At 38.8% G+C, this 25,275-nt stretch overlaps 2 protein-coding genes across 8 annotated transcripts in view; one reads left to right on the top strand and one right to left on the bottom strand.

The window, feature by feature from the left end:
- Positions 1 to 21,598, bottom strand: part of TMEM156 (transmembrane protein 156) — a 29,674-nt gene extending 8,076 nt beyond the window's left edge. For 2 of the 5 annotated variants that reach the window (XR_007708264.1, XM_050710668.1), the window contains exons 1-6: positions 21,381 to 21,598; positions 17,111 to 17,392; positions 15,281 to 15,541; positions 14,095 to 14,202; positions 10,924 to 11,028; positions 4,669 to 4,773 (exon numbers count right to left, since the gene is read on the bottom strand). Coding sequence is in view for 4 of the 5 variants with exons in the window: in XM_050710668.1 (XP_050566625.1) it covers positions 4,669 to 4,773; positions 10,924 to 11,028; positions 14,095 to 14,202; positions 15,281 to 15,541; positions 17,111 to 17,392; positions 21,381 to 21,588 (1,069 nt within the window). In the remaining variant the exon portion in view is untranslated. Of the gene's footprint in view, positions 1 to 2,397; positions 2,503 to 4,668; positions 4,774 to 10,923; positions 11,029 to 14,094; positions 14,203 to 15,280; positions 15,542 to 17,110; positions 17,393 to 21,380 lie in introns of all 5 variants that reach the window. The other 3 variants (XM_050710667.1, XM_050710669.1, XM_050710670.1) reach the window with 3 other exon arrangements.
- Positions 21,599 to 24,039: 2,441 nt separating this feature from the next.
- Positions 24,040 to 25,275, top strand: part of KLHL5 (kelch like family member 5) — a 57,035-nt gene continuing 55,799 nt past the window's right edge. For 2 of the 3 annotated variants that reach the window (XM_035551016.2, XM_035551008.2), the window contains exon 1: positions 24,040 to 24,181. The gene's annotated coding sequence lies outside the window, so the exon portion shown is untranslated. Of the gene's footprint in view, positions 24,182 to 24,925; positions 24,945 to 25,275 lie in introns of those variants that run through there. The other variant, XM_050710446.1, reaches the window with a different exon arrangement.

Below are 25,275 nucleotides of genomic sequence, written 5' to 3'. Positions count from 1 at the left end.
AAAGTCCAGCAAGTCCTGCACCAGTCTGCCTGGACTCCACACGGCCCCACCACTGGGGAAGGACAGACCACCACCAAGGGCAGGACTGGAGAGAAGTTGCTCCCTGGGACGTGCTTACTTCAGCCTCAAAGGACAAGTTTAACCAAAGGCTTCCCTACATAACAATGATTTCAGGGCTAACCATCAGCAAAATCATCTTGCTGAATGCTCTTCGGATAGGCTGTTCACCATACATAGGGTTGTTTTAATGGCAACAGTGATTTGACACTTGCCCACTTTTATTCCTTACTGCAATAATTCTTTGCCTCCACTGTTTTAGGGAAGTGCCATTGAACCCAGTGCATTCAGAAATGTTAGTCTTCCTGTGGTTTGCCATGCTAATTTCTTTAGGGAAAAGGAGCTAGTCGCCTAGCTTTCATACATAAATTCAGTATTTATTCTTCTGATCTGCTCTTCCAGATTTCTTGCTAGCAGTGCAGCTTCGAGTTTCTGTCTTTCCATTTATCACAAGGAGGATATTCACTGCAGACACTTCCGAAAAATAAATAAATAAATAAAGCAGCAGACCCAGATAAACATCTCACAGCATTTTAGAGCTGCTAAAAATAATAGCTGATGTAAGTAGTGCTCTTTAAGTTAAAAGCACCGGTTGATGCAAGTAGTGCTTCATAAGTTAAAAGCACAACACAGTCTCTTTGTTTTAGCTGGGATAAACTGTGATTACCACGGTGCAATTAGTAATGAGGAGTCACGGGCAGAGACTGAAAAATAAGTTGGGTCTCCAGAGCTTTATTCTAGCAGACTGTCCCCTGAATAGCACTACCTCCTCACGCAAATATTTGCCCTGAATAAAATGTTCATGCTTTCTAACCAAATAAAAGCAGCCCTGAAATCTGCAATAATTCTTATGTCACTGTTTGACAGCACTAAGGAAAAACATCTACAGCTGTCATGCATAAACAGAGAACTGTCTTAAAGCAGCTGAGAGATTTGGCTCATTCATTTTTTCCAGGACAGTTGCTAATGTGGCTGTTTAAAGAAAGATGGCAGAAACAGAGAGGGATTCTGAAGTTCAGCACTCACATGTAATAATAATATTTTCCCTGAAAATACACAGAGATATTCAAGTGACCTCTACTGAAAAGATTCTCCTTTGTCAAAGGTGTATGGGTACAGAAGATGGTGCATTTTTTATTAGCTGAATTTTTATTTGTGTGCCTTTTGGTATATGTGTGCACAGAAATGCACGCACCATTACTTACTATCACACTGTCAGTCTTCATTTTGTTTGTTAGCCATCCAGAAGGAGATCACCCTTATTTTTACTTACTTTATTTAATATATTTTTGTCATAAACAAAATTTGATGATGCTAACAGAGAGACCCACTCCTGCCTTCACTACATTTTGGATCAGGTCTTTTCCTACTAGGTTTAAAAGCAGCAAAGTCTAGTTTGTGGCTAACTATAGGCTACTTCCAATTGAAAAATCAATCATATCAAACCTTCATTTGAGAACTCTCAGAGATGCTGAGATATAGGTAACTACACAAAGTCCTCTCATATTCTCACCTTAAAAACTTACAGAATGCAATGTTGTTTGTTAAAAATAAGTATTATTTATTTCTGAATCCTGAACAAACACAATGAAGACTATTTCCTGACATCAAAAGAAAAATTCAGCAGAATGCAGCAATGTGTCATCAACTCTTTATCTGCCTCCATCTATTTGCAAGACAAATGCTTCTCTATAGCAGAAGGGCCAATGAGAGAGTAATGTGCCTTATACTTTGCTCTCTTGTCTAGTCTGGATTTTAACTTGCTAATTTTCTGTGGCTACAAACAGTGTTGTGGAGTCCTTCAGGCAATGTGTTGCCTATGAGCCCCAGGCTAAGGGACGTTGCTGAGGCCACCAGCAGGTTCTCCAGCTCACGGGGAGAAGAGCGAGCCTTCCTCTTCCTCCCTCTTGTAGCTGCTGTTACACCTACTGCATCTCTGCGTAGCTAACCTCAGAAGAATCAGATAAACATTTTGTGCTGGGCTGTGGTTAATGTTTTCTACGAGCACATATTCGGCTACCTGGAAATCAGGAAAAGCACAACTCAAAGACAAGCGGATTGCCTGAAGCCCACCTCAACAGCCGAAGCATTTTCAAATGTGCTCCTCTACAAAGAAGAGGAAGAAGGTGCCTTGGTCAAGCAAAGAGAACTCAGCTGACAGCCTGGGCTGACTTAATAAAGATGACCCTAGCACTCATGGCAAAAGTAGATCGCAGCCTCCTTCCACAGACGAAGTAACCCAAAGTTTTCCAGCCAGCAAGCTGTCCTGTAGGCTGTCCCTGCAGCATTGTTATCTACTGAGCCTCCCGCAAACACAGGTAGCAAGGAGTTGAATCTGACCTTTTTGGAGGAAGGGGGAAGTGTTTCTTTGCAGGAAATGGAGCAAGACTAAACAGGAAGTGCCTTTGTTGGTTCTGCAGCGTATTGAGCTTCGAGACAGTATTCCTGTGAGAAATATTATTCAAAACCCAGTTGCAACAAAAGGCAAGATCTAGATCTAAGTTCTTGTCTCCCCAGGCACAAGTTAGTCCTTCTCCAGCCACACCCTTTAATAATCTTTCCACACAATGTCACGTAACATTAAAATACTATCAAGCATTAATCCCAAGCATCACATCCATTTCACCTCACTGCCAGCAGTGGTTCTTACAGGAAGATTGTGTTATGCCCAGGAAAACAAGCCTGCTTCAGTACAGCACAGCACTGGAACAAGATATTTGGGGTTTCTCAGGACACCCAATCTTTCAGTGACAGGCCCAGAGTTAAGCAAATGGATTACTTCATCCCAGAATGTCCTGAATTTCATATATTACCTCACAGAGCAATCAAAAAATCTGCAAAGCTGCTCCATCTCTCCTTTTTACCCTTTAATACATAACATGCAATACAATAACAGCGTAAGGAGTACTAGCAGGTCAGTCTGAATGGTTACTCTTACTTCCAGGAACACAGAAGTGAAATTTGCATGGAAATGGAGCACACAAGCAAATGCACAGCATTTTGCTTCCTGCTTCTAAAAGATTTTTGGTGAAGCCAATATCCTGGACAGACATAGTTTGCTACTGCTCAACCACTATACAGGATAAATGAAGGCACTGAACACTACTGAGCACCCACCCCCTCAGTAACACATGCTATTGCAACCTCAGAAATATCTATTTCTAACCCAAGAGTAAATGCTGCCTCTCTTCACAGGGAACAATTAAGGTGGGCAGGTACATGGCAGACAGGGGCCCAGGAAGATATTACCCGCAAGATAGTTGACACCTATCAGAAAAAGAAGAGGGCTTGTACTGAAGTGGATGGGAGAAGTCCCTGAAGAAAGGAAAGTGTCCTACGGAAAGGTTGATGGGGCTCTTAGAAAGCTCATGACATCCAAACGGCAAACAGATGAAGACAGGTGATCTGAGAACTGCTGTTGCCTATGTCACTGACTTCCCAAGTCAAGTTATCTTTCTCTGCCTCCTGATAGCCTCATTTTAGGATGGTAACAATGCCAACTTTCCATCTTTACAAGTCATCTTAAGATCTGTGGGTGGGTTCCGTTAAAAAGTTGTCAGCATTTTTAATTATGACATTATGCTGTCCCGTAACACAGCTAGTCTCTCTCAGAAGCCAAACAATAGCCTAGCTCAATTATTAATTTACTGTGGAAGTACCTCACCTTTTGCCAACAATGCTGTTCCAAATTGCTTCTTTAGGTCTGCTGTCAACATACAACCTTACTGTTTATGGGTCCATGTGAGGCACAAAACCACACCATACATCAACTTTTTTAACACATTAAAAAGATAGTATGATACGATACTGCATTTTCAATATAACTCCATCCAATTTAAATATATGTAGAGAATGACTTCTTATGCTTTTAACCTAAAAAACTCACCATGTGCAGTAATATAAATCTATGCAAATAGCCATAACCCCAAGTATGCAACTGATAAATTAGTCTGTTTGTATCACTCATTTGAGTAATCAGCTTCTAGGCATTGCAAGTATTGCCAGAAAGAGGAATCTCTTACTGTACATTTCTCTTCCAACTTGTTTAATTACATCTGGACTTCCTGAAACAATTATTGGAGTACAACGGCTGAAGAAAGTTAGAAGTGGCGTACTAGTTTTAGTTCCAAGCTAAAACCAACTTCTTGTCACTTATTCTGGCTGGTGTAATAACAGAGCAATTATTTTCTTTTATTTTGTGAATTTTACTAGCTCACTATTTATTTCAAACACATGATTCTCTTCAGAGATCATCTGAAAAATGCTTCTTTCTTCTGCTCTTGTCAGAAACAAATGTCAGCACAACACTGAAGTCTAGGACTTGATGTTCTGCACCAGAAAAATAGTGTCAGAATTAGCAGGGCTGCCTTCAGGGGCACACAGGGTTTAAAAGGCTAACAGATAAGTTTATAGATCACTCTCGGTACCAGAAGGAAAATTGATTTTGTTTTCTTGCCAGCTAGCTCTCGCAAAACACATTTTCCAGTTTGTCATCTCATATATTTGGCTAGAAGAAGTTGTAATTTATTTTGAGCAGATATTGCTTACCCCTAATTCTGAAAATATGAGGCTAAACAAAAAAAAACTGACAGTTGCAAGGTATTTACTTACCTTCTACAGCTGATGCACTCAGATGACAATGTTCTTGTTCAGGAATTATGGGCAGTACCTTCCTGGCCTGTGCAGTAAGTGGAACCTGTTGTTCGTTGGTCTTCACTAGGAAAAGGTAAAATATTTTTATCCATACTGCTAAACAACAAATACATCTGCAGAGTGTTACGCTTTGAATATTCAGGTTTGAAGATCACTGAGAGCTATCTGAATGCAAGACAGAGGTGCACAGCCAGTTTTTCAATGGGATTTCAGTGCCTATAAATGCAGATACACGTCTGGGAGTCCTGCAAGTACAAACCACATTCTGGTATTTTGCTTCTTCTTGGCACTACCCAGACTACAAGTTGATCCTAAGTCTTCATGGAAAACAGCTTGAGGGTAGGCCACTAAATTGTTCTTGAAAATTTACTAGTAGTGAAAATGCAAAAGCATGCAAATACGGGGTCAAATAAGGGTCTCCCAGAACACGAAAAGCTACAGGTGGCCAGTTAAGCAGAACCAAGTGAAATTTAGAGTGTGAACTTTCCGATTCATTCTCACAGAAGGACAGCCCAGACTGTGTGCCTCAGAGAACTTGCCATACACATAGGGAGAGTAACCAGGCGTCGTACAGTGCTTAACAGAGATGACAGCATGCACTTCAGAAACAGGCAGAGACATGGTGATGCCGCTATCACGCTATCATGCAGACATGGTGTCTTGCTGGGATACACGTAAGGACGCACAGAAGCAGAGTTGCCAGGCTAACGATGTTTTGATGCAATGCATTTTTCGAAGAACTACAGTAGAAGACACAGCATTTTGACTCCAGGTCCACCCTGTCCCTGACCATCCATAACTTCTGTTAACCTACAAATAGATTTCTCCTGAGTTCATAACAAGAGGAAGAACCGTGCCATTTATATTTAGCCATATCCTTTCTCTACTTTCGATATCAACTGGGCTTCTCTCCTTTACAAATGCAATTAAAAAGTGGGGTTTGGATCTCAGTAATTAAGCAGCTGAGTATGAAAGACAAAGTTAAAACAAAAACTGGGGTAGGTTTAAAAATAGCAGTGGATCGTATTCCACCCTCAGGCTGAACCTGAAGAGAATGGGAACGTAGGCTGATATTCCCTTCAGAGCCCACGTGTAAGGCTGCTCTGCACGCATGCAAACGGAGCAGGGAAATGGCCCCTCACGTATCAGTGCTCTACTGAAAGAATACAGGGGCTATAAAAAGCTCCCTAAAATTACCTGTCTCCTATAGATTTTATTCTCCCTTCTGAAACAGCAAAAGACCCAAAGTGGTAATTAGGCTTCACATTTTTCTCTGGAAACATTGCAACTTAGAAACATGTACATCTGTGTTGAGTATTGAACACCATGACAAGCTTTGCTTTTCTTAGCATTATTCATCTACGTTGCAGAGGCAGACAACTACACAGCTATGTCAAGAACTAACTAGGAAGGATCGGAATAAAATATGTGATGGTTCACTCAGCCGAGATTAAACAAATTTCTCCTTTCTTGGCTTTGCACATATTTGGTGCTGTAGAGGATGCATCCTGCCTGTCCTCTTTGCTAAAAAGAGAAGGTGCCACAGAACACAAGGAGAACTGAGTCCAAATTCATTGAGATGCCAGCCCTGACACTGCTGAGCCAGGGATTGGGTCTATTTCCAGCCTGTCAACTAACCTGAAGCTGTAGCAAGACATCAAGATATGGCAGAATTTGGCCTACTTCTTCTAATCTTGTAGGCAAGGAACTATTATTTTAATAGGGTAGCACAGAAAACAATATAGGAACTCAAATGACCGAGGGGAAATTTGTCTTATTGTTTCTTATGTGCAAATTATAGTTGTCAAGCCCACTTATATCAGATGCTATGGATGTCACAAAGTCTGAACAGTCCAGAAAACAACGGCAGGCCAGAAACCCTGAGGTTTTATTCTCTGAGTCCTGGTTGTCACCATGATCGTATAATGTTCTTCTTTCAGGATGAGTTATGAAGTTACCACCCAATTGCTTAGTGGCTGCAGGTCTTTCAGCAATTTAAAGCATGTGTTTTAACCAAGCTACCCCACTTTTCATGTAACTGGAAAGTCCAAAATTTCTATTTCTAAGAACTGTAGCTATTTCCCTTTGCTTCCAGCATCTAGGCTATTTTTCTACTTCTGCATTTCTCTTAGCCTGAACCAATTGAGTCAAACCAGACACTCAAATTCAACCTTTCCCATAGGAGAAACACAAAACACCTCTGCAGTAGCAAAAGCTGTTCCAACTGCTGACCATCTGCCCCAGCCCGACCCACAGGGGTGGGTGGCTGCTGCTGTATCGGGAACGGCTGCTGGTCTTTGGGAGGAATTTCCATTGCTGCTGGGGGTTGAGGCCAAAACCCCAACTTGGGTCTTTGCTAATATAGAGCTCAGCAGGCCACAGAGTAGCCAGGTGCTCTGCACATTTGCTGACACTGCGCTACTTTCATTTTCATTAGAGAAAAGGTATAAGTAAGTCTAAGATGCCAGATAAGTAGCATAGATATGAATATACAAATACATCTTGTAATTCACAGTCTATTGAAATCTCAATTAAATATGTTACTGCTTCAACAAATACAGTCTTCGGAATACCCAATACCATGACTAGGATATGTTCAAAATCTGTTCCAGCAAATTCAATATGAATATTAATTTGATATGGTTGAAAGCCAAGAGCATCATAATATAATCAGAAGAAAACATACTCAAATACATCAGAATTAACTTTGCATTACTGTGAGCCAGACGAGTCAGGGAATCTTGTATCTGTATCCCAAAATGTAATGAACCAAATTATTACTTTGAGCCAATGGAGTATTGCTGAAAGCGAGAGAAGTAATACACAATTTCAGCAATATAGAAGGCATTATGGCAGAACTAAGGTTGCTCGCATAGACTGCAGGGTAATAACAAGATGATATTAACAATATGATTGCGTGTTTGCACAGTCCCATTCTAGAATGGGAGTGGGAGCAGGTTTTTTTTCCAACAGACCTTATGCTGCTTTCAAAACAGGACAAAAATAAATAAGGAATGTCATTTTTATGCTACAGAAATACGGTCTAGATGGGAATTTATAGTGGTAAACTTGTACCGATATAAATTCACACTGCATCTTATAACCCACATACTTACGTTAATGAAACTTCCAGTATGAAAAGACCCTGCTAGGCAGATTCACTCGTAGGTACCAAAAGCACTCATTTATGCAATTTGTCTTTCTTGTGCAACGTTTTTTGTTTTTTTTTTGAACAGTGTAGTGTATAGTTCATAGACGCTGGCCTGCTCCCAACATGTGCCATGTCCCCAGGAGTTAATTTTTTAGGATACAGTCATATGAGAATAGCTATACTTAATCAGTTCCTAGTAGTGGAAAGGGTATTTAAGTGTTTCAGGGAAAGTGGGTTAAGGAAAAGTGTAAGAGCAGTGTAAGTATAGCTACCTTCCATTTCACTGGAACCAAGGCGATTTAAGCAGTGAGCTGTACGTGACAGTTTAGCAATTTCTATCTGAGTTCTTTTAAAACACTTCGGGGAATACTATCTAGTCCTTATAATTGCTATTATTAATTTATTAAGTTGTTCCAAAACCTCTTCAACTGCCTCTTCAGTTTGAGAAAAGAAAGTCTTGCAATAAAAGCCTCTGATGTGGGAATCTCCCTGACATTCTCTGTGATGAACACAAAGCAAGGAATAGATTTTTCACCTTTGGTTTATTTTCCACAAACTACTACTTTCCACTACTAGCGAGTCCTATTTGATATGAAAATGCTCTGTGTCTGGAAATACAGGTCAGCTGCTTAAAGAACACGTATTTCTTGCACTGATGAAAAAGCATCCTGTTCTCTTTCCTTTCTCCTGTGGCTGTACTAAAGGGCAACTGTGTTTTGTCAATTCAAACCACTCAAAGGACTATTTTACATAAATGTAATGGCAGAAACAGATCTAAAGTCTAGAAAACGTGCACTGTACAGCTCTGTACACGCTCTCATTCTTTTTTTTTTTTAGCTTAACAGCACAGACATGATACAGCCAACGTTTATGACCAGAACGTTTTAAAGCTTCCCTATTTCCACTGTATGTGCCTAATCATTCACAGTATCATGAATTTCTAAAGTTGGAAGGTTGTAATTTTAATCCTGCCCTAGAGAATTTACTGAAGATTTTTCCTCCTTGGAAAAAAGGGACACTGGACTGGATGATGATAATTTGTGGATGTAGAGGCACTAACAGTTTCACAAGACTAGCATACATCCTGTAAATTATCTATTTGTAGGACCCCAGTGATATTAAGCCACTAATTTACTGAGCCTATGTAGGAAAACATTCTAATTTTCAAAGTGCAGGTTTCCTTCTTTTTCTTTCCTCATATTTTCTGAACTTTGACTAACCTTTGGGAAGCACCTGTACATCTTTTCATCTACATGAGATACTGTCACATTCGCTTATATATACAGTTATTTATCCTCATTGCAGTGTTTCCAGGATGGTTGTATTGTCTTCGGTGCACCTCAATGTTGTGTTCAGAGATTCCAAGCTGTACACTAATGATAATTACAATATTATCAAGGGCTGTTGAATAAGTAATCAAACACTATTTATAATCCACTATCACAATAGCAAATCTTAAACTTAGGAACTGGAAAAAATGTAAACATTTTTCATATGGTCTTGATTCTACTTTTAATTATATTAGTATAAATCAGGAAATTGACTGGATTGATCGGAACTATGGTGCGTGAAATCAATGAGTATCAGATTAGAATAAGGCCCATTATTGCAGTTACAACTAAGCATCTTTCTGGGTTAAACTGATAGGTTGAAGCGGGAGGAACACAGAGGTAAGAACAACAGACCAATATGTGATTCCTGTTCTCTTCAGCACAGTAAAACTAGGTTTGAATTTCCATAAAACTTCATCATCAAAAATGCCTTTGGATATACAACATTAAAGACGCCATTGTGAACATGCTGATAAAACAGTTATGGTATTAGTGAAGCTACTAAAGACAAAAGGTGGCAGAGATAATTCCTTTCCTGGGGGATGAAAATAATGAGCTCATAAATATCTTAAATCTTAAATAAAATCTTAGAGGTAGCCAGCACTCTAAAACTGAGGAGCGTAAATTGTACTCCCAGGAGAGTTCAGACAGACGGGGAGCTAGCTATTCACTATTTTCTAGGTAAAATTGAAATGCAGTGAGTTATTGAGTTGTAGAGGGAAATTATCAAGCCTCCTCTATTTCTCAAGGAATTGACAAGACAAAAAGCAAGGTAGCCAAACCTAGACAAATTTAAAACCATTTATTTCCTTTGCTGGCTTTGTAGTTGTTCTTGTTTTGGTGGGAGATTTTTGTTGGTGGTATTTTGTGGTTGTTTTTTTTGTTGTTGGTGGTGGTTTTGTTGTGTTTTTTTTTTTCTTGCTTTGTTTTGTTTTTCCCATTCAAAGCTATTATTCTTCATGTTCATGTTAATATTTAAAAAGCCAGAGCTCCCTTTGTGAAACCAGAATCTATGGCATTTATTGAAGCATACGACTTTTCCGGCAATATCAGTAACATTCAGAGCTGTATCTGCTCATTTCCCCTCACCCAGAGATTTATGATCAAATTCTAATTTCTGCAACCAAAACGTGGAGTTTAGCCATGCCTCTTAATTTATCTGGGCTAGCCACATTATACTCTCAGAAGATCGTATTTTAATACCTATCTGAAACTATTAAATTGTACTTTGTTGGGATTTTTTACTAGGAATAGTCTCTAAATGCCAGCAGAGCCATTTCCTGAGTCCTGCTACAAGCATCCATTCCATTCTTTACTAGCATATTTTGTCAAGCCAAAAACACACAGAGCATACATGTGTGTATATTTGTGTACACTTTTCATACACACTCAAAGCACTCAGCTGCCAGGCTTCAAATATGGCACACAAGATCACCAAAAATTAAAAGGAGGTAAAAGAAAACAACAGCAAAGTCCTTAATGCAAAACATTTGGAAGACTGAGAGAAGCATTCCCACATACATAAGTCTTTGCAGAGTTTCACTGGGAGAAATATTTATTTCCGATAGAAATATGTATCCGTAACATAAGCCAGATCAAATTTGTGTAGGATCAAGGTAACTCTGAAACAAAACTGAAACATCCCTTGACAGGAAAGTCTTAAAAGGCCTTTCTTGAACTCCCCAGGCTTCACAAATTGTTAGGTTTTTATTTTACTTTTGTATTACTTACCAGGAAAAAGATGAATTTTAGTAGCAGAAATGGTTGTTATTGCATGTCTGGAATCTTTTTTGCTTTGAATAGTATAAACTGCTGCTGCTCCTCTGTGTTTACAATCTGTTTTAAACAAAATGAGATGTCCTCAGCTATAGAAATCCAGACAGCACTTATGAGAAGGAAAGCTGGTACAGCCTTTATCCCTAAATTGTTTAACACTTTCCATGAAGAAACAGGAAGGTTTTGAAGTAAGGTCAGGAGGAAAACCTAGGGTCAGATGTTTTATATTTTCCCAAGTGAATTTTTATGACTCCATGTTTGCCCTTTTCAAATTCTTCTTTCCTTCTCTATAGCATGTAACTTGAGCAGACTTTGTAAGATTATAAAAAAAAGTAACCACGCATGCTCTGGTAATAGCAAGGATGAAGTGTACTGGCTCCCTAGGAAGCTGACAGCTTCTTTGTAAGTGTGTGGTGTTCGTTTTTGGGAGCACAGTACAGGAACAAGCCCTACACCACTGAGAGAAGATAGAGCTGGGTTGAACACCTCTGACTGCCCTCAGCACCCAGTGCTTTCCATCATCCTGCCGCTCTCTCAATGGTAGTCTTCTACAGGGACAGCAGCTCAAGACTCAGCTTCTGACAGCAGACTTGCCCCACTTCTACACAACAGAACTGATTTTTTTTTCTTTTGAGAATGCCAGGAAAAAAAAATCATCTTTAAAAATTCATTAAATTAGCGTTATTTAGGTCATGACATTTTTATGAATACCCAGGTGAGAGCTAATATGCTGAAGCCTTAAATATGTGCTCTAACAGTTAATGTCAAAAGAGGCTCTAGAACTGGCTGTAAGACAAGAGTGGAAGAGTAAAGGCAAAAGGACTAATTTCAAATTTAGCTCCTTTGTCATGGATCAGTTGTAATCTCCTCAAAGTTTATTTGGATATTTTATTTTATGCACTCTTGGAAATAACTTCATTAATGTTTCAAAGAGTCTCAGAGTCTGCCTAGAAGAAAGTCTTGGAAGGTCTCGAGAGGAAATGAATAATTCCATATTTCTTACCAGCTTTCACTAGTGCTCAGAAATTGAGAGAAAAACTAGTAACTGCATTATGACTGTAAAAATTCTAAGCAGCTGTTTTAGGCACATAGTAATATTCTGATAGATTCTTTAGGCACCATAGAAAAAAAAGCAGCATGTAGACTTTTAATTAAAGGTGGCATAATATATACGTACAAGAAATAAAACCCTTAAAACTAATTTTATGTGCTTATCTTTTTGCCAGTAAGATACTGCTGTTGTATATGATATACATTGTAAATTTAACTCATGAAAATACTATTTCTCTATTAACAGAAAACATATTCTAGAAGTAAATCAGAAATCAGAAGCCCAAAAAGGGCATCTTTTACTCCCTGCTTGTGTACACAACAATTCTGAAAAACTTGCATTTAATAGAAAAACGATGTTTAAGGATAAAGGCAGTAAAATCATTACTCATCGCTACTAATGGTTCTGCATTAAAAATGAGATGTTATGACTCAAAGCATAGAGAATCTAACTCATGACATTTATGGTAGCTTTCAAATTGCAAGTAAAAGTCCTTCAAACTAGAATAGTTAATGGCCCACTTATAAAGACCTATTTTACAGTTTGTGTGATTCTTATGTACATAAAATAGGGTTCAGACTTTTGTTCCAGCAATAAGTAAAAGATCATGCTATTCAATCAAGATAATCTGATAAGGAGTTTCATTTGTTATTTGGAGGGGGATGCAACAGATGTCATTTTAAGCTACTGTTTCACTTAATTGATTAAAAATAAATGCATAAAATATTTACATTTTAAAAATCACAGAAACATCTTGAGTGTAGGCATCCTTCTGCCTTCTGTTCAGTTATGACTAAATCTGAACTTTTATTGCTCTTTCATTACAAAACTGCTTGTGGATACAATTAGGATGATCACGGGAATGGATGTAGCTTATCATTTTTTCATTACCCCTGTGATGAAGGTCTCTGTTCTGCAGCTCTGGACTACAAGAGAAATGGACAGCTGTCTGGTAATAGCAACTAAATGCTGGTTCTCCAGAGGCTTTCTACCCACTCAGGGCTGAAACAGGCAGAAGGTCTCAGGAAATTGCTGTGAAAAGCATCTGAAAGCTATTATCCCAGGTAGCAGGTTAAGTAACACTCATTTCACATTGACGAAAGGGAGTTTGCTCCCTGTACCACCTACCTCTGACTTCTGATGAAAAATGAAGACCAGCAGCTGAAAAGGTCAATTTTCTGCACTCTTTTTGCACAGAGGACTTTATCTTGGTTGCTCAATAGTCTCATGCTTAAGGTGCTCCTACCATTTATTGTTGCTTTCTCCATTGTATATTGTTAGAAGAAATACTATAAACCCTGATTTCAGCCTCTATTCCAAGCAAATTGCATAGGAAGAGCTTGTTTTGGGTGGTGAGTACATTATGCACAAACAATTGTTTCAGTCTCTGAAGTAAGGACAAGTTCTTCCATAGCAAAGTTACTTTTTTAATCACTTGGAGTAGTCAAATAGTGTTGTTTCAGAAATCACAGCATTATTTTCTTTGCTGAAATAACAGCACAGAGAAGAAATGTTATCTGAGCTTAATTCGGCTCTGGGACAAAGAAGGCACCACTTGGTTGACCTGTGTGGCATTGCACCCCCACTGTGAATTCAGATGACCAGTTTTTAGGACAGACGGCTGAGTGTGTATCTCCTCATATCTAACCCATAATTTTTCTTGACCATGACCTAGATGAATCGTCTTCAGGAAGGAAAGGGTATTTCTATCTATTTCTATTGGTCATTGGCATTTCTGCTTAAGACCTTTGTTAAGGCTCAACTTTAATCTTTATATCTACTAAAATGACTCTGAAACCAGAAGTTCATTGGACTAAAGATCATAGGCCACCAAGCATCTGTCAAAAAAACATAGTTCATTCACCACCACCAAGCTGGATTTGCATCCACAATTCCAAGGTGAAAGGGGATAGCATCAATCATCTGAGTATTCCAGTTCCTCTCTAAGAAACTCCTATCATATTACAATTAAAATACTGTTGTCTGAACCACATTAATAATCAACAACTTCCTTATAGCAGATTTTTCATTGTGTAGAAATTTAAATTCACATAGACTAACTTTTTGTTACTTACAGTTTTGTCCATTTTCATGAACTATTTTGTAGATGACGATTGAAATAGTAAACACAATGATGACTAGAATCATACTGAGCCAAATGATCTTTGCCATACACATTGGATCTGTTCAGAAAAAGTAGGAGGGATTAAATAAAGCAGGAAAACGCTGACAGAAAAAAGCAGAATAATTTGTCTTGATAGTTTTTTTGACTATGCCTATCCCCACAGATAAAAATTTAAACAAAACAGAAGGTTGTGCCTTTCTCTTTCAGTCTTCTTTGTTGTTTGCAATTGAGTTTTCTACCCAGAATTTAGTTTCATTTTCATCTGTATCTGTCTCTCCATGTCTGAAAAAGTTAAAAACTATACTAGTATCATAGCTAGGCCTACTTATTAAAAACAAACAAATAAACAAACAAACAAAAAACAAGACATAATCTGCCCTCTCTTCAAGAGGATTTTCCCTGGAATTATTTTACACTGCTTTAGCCAACTCAAAAACACTTACTGTTTTCCATCAAAGTTACAGCATAAAATGTATTTGCCATATAAAACTAAATGAATGTAATATAATTCACCAATTCCCTGATGGGAAGTGTTGCATACATGTACTGGAAGCCCTGATTGTGGTCAGGCAATCTCCTGCAGCACAAAGTGAAACTTAAAAAGCTGATGGTTTGTCCTCTGGGAAAACTAAGCCTAGCTCAGTTGAATATTTCTCTTTTAAGTCAGGCTGAACATAGGATATTGCAGCAGGACATTAGGAAAAGTCAAACGTGTCTTCTGGTTCTTCTAGCTCTTTCTAGCTAACTAAAATTGTTTAATTTACCACAGCAGAGTTATGCCATTATGAGGGAGGGAATAGGAAAAAGTAATTCCAGATTTTTTCAAACATGTATTTTGTAAGTCTGTCATTATTAAGTGGAGAAAAAAAAAAAAAGACAAACTGAATGTACAGACACTTGTTTTGCTGTATAGCTTCTAGGGAAAATAAAAGCAAAGCTAAACAGTTGACTATAGACAACTGTCAGGTGACTATTAAAGATGGTCTTTTTCTGTGGGATGATCAAAATTGCATTGTTTTGTTGTGAAATACTTTCAAGTGGTTTCTGAAAGCAGAGAACTACCTATTGGAGATTTTCTTGAACATTCAAATTGTTTCCGAGTTTGATTTCCCTTCTGACTCTCCTTTGTAACTTACATTCCACGTAAGACTCTAGTTGCAGTGAAATATTTATGCAGTCATTTTGGTCGTCGATCATTGCTGCTAGACAGGAGTGATTTAGGTATTCTTCAGCTGCATTTCTTCCTCTGACTGTAGAGTTGTTGATGCGGATTTCCAGCATATAGAAGATACTATCCTCTACTTCTTCATTTGCATGAAGCATAGTGAAATTAAAATATTTGTAAAAATAAATAACATCTTCTGTTTGCTCTTCCAATGAGCCTTTTTCTTTTGGATCTACAAATTAAAACAAAAACTGTTATATAATGATAGACAAAGGAAGACAACTCTTAGAAGGAGTGATAAATATTTTTTCTGTCTCATTTGTGAAAACAAATAGTAATTTTTTACATTACTGACTATGATAAAAATGGACAAAAAGATAAAATGTAAAACCATTCTGAACAGATCTGAGGAGTATTGATTATCTACACAAAATACATTTCCTTAGCAAATTATAGCCTTTTTTTTTCTTTTTTTGCTTTACTACCAGCTTCGAAGTTTTTAAGATTTTTGTTGCTTTGTCAGCTGTTGTCAAAGCTGATAAAGACAAAAATTGGGCTATGAAGAAAAACAACAGGAAAAGCTGTATGATGCTAGACATCTGAAGTGTACATTTAGCCTCTGTGCTATCAGTTGCAGAAGGGTTTTGTTCCATTTCCAACCACAAGCTATGAGACTCGCAGAATGTTAACAAATACATGTAGGTGAGACTGTGTCAGTTGTGTTAGAGTTGTACAGGTATAAATGAGAACAGAGATTGTCCACATATTTTCTGCATTGGTGTTTTCCACACTCGGAAAGACAGCTACTTTTTACTAAAGTGATGCAGTATGAGAAGAACTGCATTTCTTATACCCAGGACTTGGCCTCTTGCCCCTGTTGCTGACAATGTTAGGAAAGCAAAATTCAGAAGCATCCTCTCCCTGAGATTTCCAGATACAAGTGCGTAAGGCACAGAAGGAATGTGCTGCTACTGCTCTGAAAAGCCGTGGTTGTTGTTGAGCTCTTCTTCATATTGCTGGGCCAGTCCTTACTCAGTGCTGCCTTCCATCAAACAGGTAAGGCCATTTTTAATGCTAAACAGTTGTGGATACCACAGGCTATAAGCAGAAACATTGTTATTTTAGTTCTTTTATTTCTTGTGTAGCTGCCACCTAGACTGTTACCATCTTTGATTTAGTTCTTCAGATACTTGCTTTCATCATATCAGCCATCAACAAGCAGAGTTCCACAATGACTTTTAAAAGCAAATTCTTCAAGAAAACTCATCAAAAACTACAACTCTTTATGAATAAATGAAATATTTTGGAAAACCCAGCAAGAATTATAGAATAAAGATAGAGATACAAGAGTGCTCATAAAAAACAGATGGCAGAGGTCAGATTTGCAACAGAAACATTCCAGGTGGCTGCTGGATAAGGCACTCTTTTCTCACAGCACCCTGCTTGCAGACTAATACAAATCCCCCTGAAGATAATGAACCCTCCCTCACACACATGGTTTTACATAAGATCCTCAAAGAGAAGAAATCGGCATTTTGCGGCTCATGTTTTTCTGCTGAGAATCTGTCATAAAACCTACATTTTGCAGGAATGCAAAGAAAAGCTATTAAGGACAAAAACAAACAAAAACAAACAAACAAACAAAAACAAACAACCAAACAAAAAAAACAATGTTCATAGAACTTGCAAAGCCCATAGAGAACCAGCATGTTATCATTTTCTTTCAAATAGCAAACAAAGCCATGCATTTTATGTTGTAATTAACCACTTCCGAATGAAGTGTTATGCTTTTCCTACTTACTTTTTTTAGTTATAACTCCTGATCCTTGATGATCAACATCCACATCTCTGTTGGATTCACATTTTGAGTATTTAGTATGTGATTGTTGTTCCCTACTAGAGGACTGGCAAATACATGGAATATTTTGGAAACTGGAATGATTTACAATGGTCTTCAGTAAGATAGTCTGGTTTTCTCTTCTTTGTTGCAGTGATCTTTTGCAAGAATTATTAAAAGTGCAAAGTGGAAAAGTGGTGTTACTTAATGAACAGGTATCCATGCACGAAACAATGATAGTGTTAGCTGAAAAACAAAGAGTATCGTATTAGCAAAACCGTCTCAAAGGGTATAGACAAGTACGTGTGTTTACGTATCACGTAACATATCCTTTAACCATCATACAATGAAATGCACTTTCTTTCTCGAGAATTACAGCAGCATAGTGAATGCATTGCTGAATTACATGGAATATCTTGCTGTACTAACTTGCATTTGCGGTCATCTCTAGTCCCATTCCTGTTTCAAAGTTGTTCAGATTTCATTGTACTTGAAGAGAAGATGAAACCGCTCATGTTTGAAAAGGGTAACACAGCCCTGGAACTGTGCAGTTGCCATACACCAGGGTGATCATGCTGTAAAAGAGCTATAGTGAGGATGAAAACTTTCTCTTCAGTGACATTGAAACCTTACAGTGAAACTACAGAGAAATGCTGCTGATTTGTCCAACCACACCCTTCCTGCTCTCTGATATTCAATCATGAAACTTAATTATAACCAATTTTGTTAGCTGAGTTTCAGTATCAAATTACTGCAGCTGGAGCACATTAATGCAATTCTAGCAAATAACAAAAAACACATAGTATCATTATTAACGAGTGCTATTTTAGCTGTCCTCCTTATTAAAGTAAGGCTTTATTGTATGAATCATGTATTTTTATTTGAGTTAACCTTGAACTATTTTTTCAATATGAAAGAACTGTAAGAGTAAAAAACTTCTGGGACCCCAACATGTAATCTGTATTTATGAACACAAATAATCAGGCTCATGTGTTGACGTGGCACTAGCCCATAGTTTTATAGCTGAGCTTCCAATTCTGGTATTACCTTTGCATCTCTGAAGAGGAAATTTTGTATCTACCACTCATTATGAGTAATTGGGATAATATGTTCATAAATCCTTATGTATAGGCAGGAAAGCGGCCTTTGATTGCTCCAGTACTCAGCTGCAATCTGACGGTTTCAACAGCCATCTGTGCTCACACCGTAGCAGGCTTGCCTCAGAAACAGTTCAGTGAGGGATTTCAGGCAGAGTACAGAAATAAAATCTGAAATCCAGCACCAAAGTCAGTTACCTTTGCTTACTCTACCCTCCTGGCAAGGCGTGGTGCATCTGGGCAACTAGTCTAAAACCACTGCTGCAGCTTTCAGGGTCAACTAACGGCAATTCCCTGCTGTGTCCCTTTCACCGAGGAGTTTGTACCAGGACTTGTGAATCCACTGACTGTGCTGAGGCAGGGGTCTATGTACAGCACCATGCACTCCGTTTTGCATTACATGCTCCGCATGAGCAAACAGGCTCAAGAGCTGCCTAGCGTTGGTCGTGTTGTAGGTATGTAAAAGGCATGTTAAACTAATGGAAAACCTTGAATGCTGTCCTGTTAGGGAGGGTATTACTCTCCTCTCAAAAGATCTTTACTGAGAAAGCCATTCAGTATCACTAAACCTCACTTTCTCCCATCTCACAGGACCGTGGACTTTCCAGGGAAGAATATGCATTGCTGAACAGTAAGCATGGCAGCAAAAAGGTGGGATTTTCCCAGTGGATTACGTGGCAGACAGACAGCTGTACCAGAGTTTTGCTGCTCAGTACAGGATTGGGAAACATCCCTTCCCAAATGTGAGCACCACTGGAAACGTGGAAAGGGTTTCGAGAAATATGAGCGCAGACAACCTTAAGAATTATGAGGATTACTGAGACGAAACCATGCAAAGCATCTCTAGGAAACTGCTTTATATTCAAAAATCTGTAACTCATGCTTAATGTTAAGTTCTGTGACTGTGAAATTCCTTTACTAAGCTTCTATTTACAGGTTGGGTTTGTTCGTTTGTTTGTTTGCTTCCTATAGAAAATCCAATTCCATTAAAATGAAATTATTCGCAGGAAAAAAAACAAAAAAAAACAAAAAAAAAAAAAAAAAAAAAACTTGTTTCCATCCAGAAAATCATAAATATTTCACTTTTGGATTAGATTAACTTTTTTTTTTTTAATTTGATCTGTGATGCCCTGTTTGAGTTAATTCAGCAGTGTGTAAAACTGCATTTTTGTCACTTCCTTACAAAAATGGTAGCAATCCCATAATATGGCAGATACAAAGCCTTCTATACAACTTGGGGAACGCATAACTGAGAGATTATAGGAGATGCAGTCCACCAAACTGTACAGGACTGGGACTGAGTGCCTCAGGCTCCAAAACAAGTTCCTGTTCTAAAGCAACATAGTTTAAAGTTTCAGAGACCAAAACTGGTGGGTTGCTTTACAAATTTAAAAGAAACTTTTCACTTTTGGCAATGCTGAACTGAATTCATTTTGAGAAATTTTTAAAGGCTTGTTTTTTCTGCAAATTCATTTTCCTCAAAATTTCTGTAAAAAAAAATAAATCTAAGTTTCACTTATATTAAAAACCTGAAGCACCCACAGCTTTAATGTGATTTTAGAAAAGCCTATGGGATTAGGTCTCAACCACTCATTTAGGAATCACCTGTAGAGGAAGGTACAGTGCCTATGTTTCACATCTCAAAGAAGATTTCTGACAACAAATTTGTGTGGGGAAGTAATGTCCACAGCCTCATGTGGTAGACAGAAATCTGAAACAGCTACAGCAATGGAACTTTGTACATTTTAGGCTTGCTACAAACATGAATTAAAACCAGTTTCCAACAGAAGATTTTCAGTGAACCAGAAACTCCAATTCCTTGGAATTTTCAAATTAAATTGTTCAGCATATTTACTTCCTCACATAATTAAGACATTGTAATACAGTCCTATAGTTTTTAGAACATCCAAAATATGACTATGATCATAATTTTCTAAATATAATTCTGTGCTCCACTCTGCCCATATACATCTTACTTTAGACATAATGTGGTTAAGACCATACATCAATAGCAGAACTGCAATGATCATGCTATTGCAGCATAAAGCAACTCCAAGGATAATCTGGGGCAAATATCATGGAAAAGTGCAATTGCTCTTTAATGTTTGACAGTAATATCAATGTTTTCTTCTGGTAATATTCACGCCATTGTTTATTTGTGTGGTCTGTGATAGCAAGTACTTTGGTTACTTCTGAGTGGAGGTAAAACATTAGTTGTTCCAACATCTTAAACCGTATGATTGTTTTTATAACATTTGAAATTTATGACATCGTGTGTTGGTTTATAATCTATAAATATCTATAAATTATATTCTAGTTAGTATCACAATTGCATTTTTTGGTGAATGAAAATAAAAATGTAGATGTAAGTAACCTAATCTGGGCATGCTTTGATACTAATTTGCAGAAAATTATGCTTCATAAATAATTTAATGATGTCTAGGAACACACACCATTTGGCAAGGGGATTATTTTTATTATTAGATTTATCTCATACAAAAGCTTACTTAGGAACAGCTGTAACAAAACTATTTTAATATTAATTTATTTATGAATTTTTAAGAGAGCACTGAATGCATTACTTATACACGTACATTTTGCATTCATCCTAAATACAGTACTGACCTTTAGGGTCACCAACATGTATTTGGGATTTGGGTTAAAAGATTTGCTTCAATAAATTCACCTATTCTGCTCTATTATTTTTTTTTAATCATGCTACCACTGCATATCACTTGCATAAACACTATCTCACACCAGATAGTAACTGTACAAAGATTTATAGGCATTTAAGTACAGGAATTTGAAAAAAGTTATTTTTTAAGACATGAGTAGCTGCTATGGAAGAACATAAGCATTTTAAATACTACCTTCATGCTGAAGATAGTAAAAGTACAGTTGCATGGAAATAGCTACAACATTTTTGCTATGTACATAAATGAATGGCAAGCTCCTTCCAAATTAACACATATAATTAACTCTTTGGTTAAAAAATCTAAAGAAAACAATCTATATGTTTTACAAAGTCCATGTAAGTCCATATAATAACCACCACTTTCAGGAAAGCACATGTGAACTTTTCAACTGCAATCAGAGTTTAGAATAAATAAAGGCTCTTTTAAAAGCTGATCACTCACCTTCATGGATTTTGAAAAATTCAGGTAAGCATAAAATAAACATGGTAAGTACTCCTAGTACTAATCTGAAGAGTTCTGATTTTCTCAAAATCAAGCACATGCCACTGAAGCGCTTCCATCTAGCATAGTGGTGGTAACTTCCTGGTTTAGCTTTTAACTTAGTGCAGGCTTTATGCAAAATAACATCTATCCATTTCCTTTTTCTCATATGACTTTTCTTTTTACTTCATGCTACGTTAAGTTGAAGAGAGGTAACTTCTGTTCTTACACTGGTATGGCTGCGCATGATTCAAATGAATAAAATGAAGATAAAACTAATGTACTGGGATGAAAATATGAGAAAAATGCACAGAAACCATTTTACTCATTTGGGGCAATTTTGTTCTAGGAACATCACCCCCTAATGGCCACTTTCATATACCTTCTGAACAACAACGTAATCATCTTTGTGAAGGAATTTTATTCTCACTTGGCCAAGAAGATTCTTTAAAACGTGAGTCAGAACCACATTATAAAAATCAGTCAGAGCCAGATGAGTCAGATATGGAGATTTTATTGTTTTATTTATATACCTATGCCCTGGGGCTGGCATGTGTGCGTGTTATAATTTGACATAATACAGTATCTTTAAGACTTGAATAAACTATTAATTTGATCATTAAAATTCTAATCTAGTAAATAAACAATGTTTTAAGTACAAGGAACTGAGTGTGAGATGTTCATAGTATCACTGCTGCTATATTCTCAAAAGACAATGGATGTGTTGCCAATCTGTAGGGTGTCTTCAGTGCATACGTTACTAATCTTTACATCACAGGAAGACTGGGAAGAGCCATTGCTATTTCTATACATAGTAGTCATAATTTTACAGCTAAACTTTCCAATTAGAAAAGTGAAGTCCACCATCATATTCTATAAATTCTTTCTACAGATGAGACTGCAAAGAGCATTTCTGAAATGTTCCATATAAAAGTACTCTGAATAATGCGTAAGTAAAAGCAAACAATTTTACGCAAATATAGATTACCTATAGTATGAAGGATTTAATTAATTCAGAAATCTCTCTTCTGACACAGAATTTTTCCCACAACCCATTTAGTACTGAGTACTACCAAACTGAAACAATGCCACTGAAGCTAAAATAAGAAATGTCCTACAAACCTGAAATGCCCTTCTTGGCATCTAGCTGGCTCAGAAGATGAGTAAGCCAGGTGGAAGTAAATACAGTAATCATCCTATAGGAAGACCCATAATGGAGCTTTAATGAATATAAATTTAATGCACTATTTTAAATGTGGCATTTTTATGCAATGAAAACAATAAAATGAAAGCAAAATGATATATTTTTTTGACAGTATGGTACAACCTAAGTAGTAAGGATACAGAAATTCGTAGGTATGAATTTAAAATGTAAAATACACCTACTGCACAGTTTATATTTGTTGTGTTAACAAATTGGCTCTACTTTGTGAGAGACTGTGCTGCCCCTTAAATATCTGCCATATCAGCTGCTTGTACTTTCCTGTTTTCAAGGGTTTATGGTGTTTGCCCATCTTTTCTGCCCAGAAGGAGTGAAGTCTCTTAGGGACTGCAGGAGGATTTTGGCAAGCAATATGTATCTATCCCTTTCTAATATGTTCAGACTTTTTTTCAGGCATGTTTCAGCTCAGTCTCTGAGTTCAGGAGAACCACATAACAACCTGACCCCACAACTCATAGGGACACCCTAAGCCTTACACACCATTAGCCTGAGATGGCCATGTGTGTGTAAACTAGCACCTGCCTGGACTGACTGGCCAACTGAAGTGAAACGTGTGGGTTTTCCTTCTCGGGGACACACTTTTCTCCATGTAGCTAATAATTTGTCCACAGCATGAAACAATTAGTGCCTTACAAAACTGTACTCCTCAGTCAAATTTAGTTAAAAGTGGATAAATCTTTTAAAGTCAGCCAGGAAGAGCACAGGCAGGCAAACCACACAACGAGGTAAGTTTCCTATGCTTACTAATTAGGCAAAGAAAGCCCTACGTAGATCATTGCAGCGTTAAACTTCTGCCACCATGCCTCAGCTATGATCTCGCACACCCTTCGATCAGTTTTATCAGTAGGAAGAAAAGCTGACTTGTCACGCGGGCTGATAATTTGGCAAAGTATTCTAGCTTTGGGTGGCAGAGGTAAGGCAAATATGAGACATCTGGCAAAAGCCAAGGTATGCGTGTCCATTAAAGGGTGAGAATGGGCTGCCTCAACACCACACAGCACCAAGACCCCGAGAGGAGGTTAACTGCCGCGTCACTAATTATTTATTTCACCTAAATGGAGGGAGCGGAGTGACAGCAGTGCTTAGCGTTGCGGTTTCGAGACAGACAAGGCTACCCATGGCGCAGGACGGGGCCTTCAATGGGGTTAACCAAGAGAAACCCCACAGAAGGCCACGCACACCCCCGCCGCAAGGGCCTTCGCGCTGAAGGCGGCAGGAGGCGGAGCTGGCGGCGGGGCCGCCCCTGCCCTCCCCCGGTGTGCGCGGCCGGCCCGGGGGCCGGGGCCGGGGCCGGGGCCGGGCCGGGGCGGATGGGGACCCGTTAGCGGCGGGAGGGCTCGCCCCGGGCCCGCCGCCTTCCCTGGCAGAGCGGGGGCGCTGCCCGCCGCCGGGACGGGGCGGGGCGGGGAGAAGGGGGGGGGTGCCGGGGCCTCCCTCGGGATTTTTTTTTTCATCATCATTATTTTTAATTTTATTTTTTTTTTTTTCCCGGCCACTCCCAAGCTACCCCATACACACACCCTTCCCCGGACCGAGAGAGGTGAGAGGGCGGCGGGGGCTTGGAGGTGGGGGGGCTTGGAGGAGGAGGAGGAGGAGGAGGAGGAGGAAGGCTGCTGCCCAGGGGCGGGCTCCCGGCGGCGGAGGGGGAGCGGCCGGGGGGCACCGGGGGGGGCCCGGGGGGCAACCACAGCCGGCCTGTGGTAGCGGGAAGGGGGCAGTTTGGGGTCTGTTGCTCGTGCTTAACAACTTGTTGTGGCGTTGCACAGGCTGGAGGCCGATCTCGGTTTCGGGGAAAGCTGTCGCTGGGGTTTTCTTGCGAGCGTGAATGGGAATAAAAGAACTGAACTCGTCGTTGTGTCAGTGTAGGTTTAACAGAGAAACCCCATTTATATATATAGCGTGTGGGGGAGGCTGTCCTGTTTAAAAAACAACTCACAAGATGTGTTCTCGTGACCGGTTCATTAATTTTGCCAGAAACAGTCGCTGTTCATGTCTTGTGAACATATTTTTGCGCCAGAACTTCAGCAGATGTGTGGAGATGGAGGTTTAAAAACCAAAACAAAAACCACCACAAAACCTGAACTTCACGGCTGCGTTCCTGATCGTGGAGATCATGTTCCCATCGTGCGCTTTTCCTGTTTTCTACTTGCTGAACAATGCTAAGGAGCATACTGGGGCTAAGCTACCAGTAACAACCCCAGTCTGTGTCAGACAGTGTTTTCCTCTGCCGCGCTTCAGCTTCATTGAGCCATGCCTCGAGTGTGTCCCCTGGATGGGCAACGCTGCTCCTGAAGCCAAAGTGTGTATGTACCCCGTGGCAGTGGATTTTAAAGCACTGTGTTTCACAGAAATGCAGTGAGTATGAATATAAAACGAGAAAAACTTGCCACAAAGATGTAAAGATCTTGCATTAAACCATTATGGTCAAGCTAATTGCAAATTGTTGTCAACTGGTGATTCATATTCACGAACCTGTTTCAGTTATCTGGACTTCTGTATCACCAGTGCTTTTAACAAAGATCAGCCTCCAGTTATTTTGATGTTCTGTGTTTTTTCTAGATGTATTTCAGTGTTTCAGGGTATGGTAAGGAAGGCTGCCTAAACATAATGTGACCCAATAATGAAAGTTATTGC

Source organism: Cygnus atratus, chromosome 4, assembly GCF_013377495.2.
Source record: "Cygnus atratus isolate AKBS03 ecotype Queensland, Australia chromosome 4, CAtr_DNAZoo_HiC_assembly, whole genome shotgun sequence".
NCBI classification, from domain to species: Eukaryota; Metazoa; Chordata; class Aves; order Anseriformes; family Anatidae; genus Cygnus; species Cygnus atratus.
This window is presented reverse-complemented; position numbering and strand designations above follow the sequence as displayed.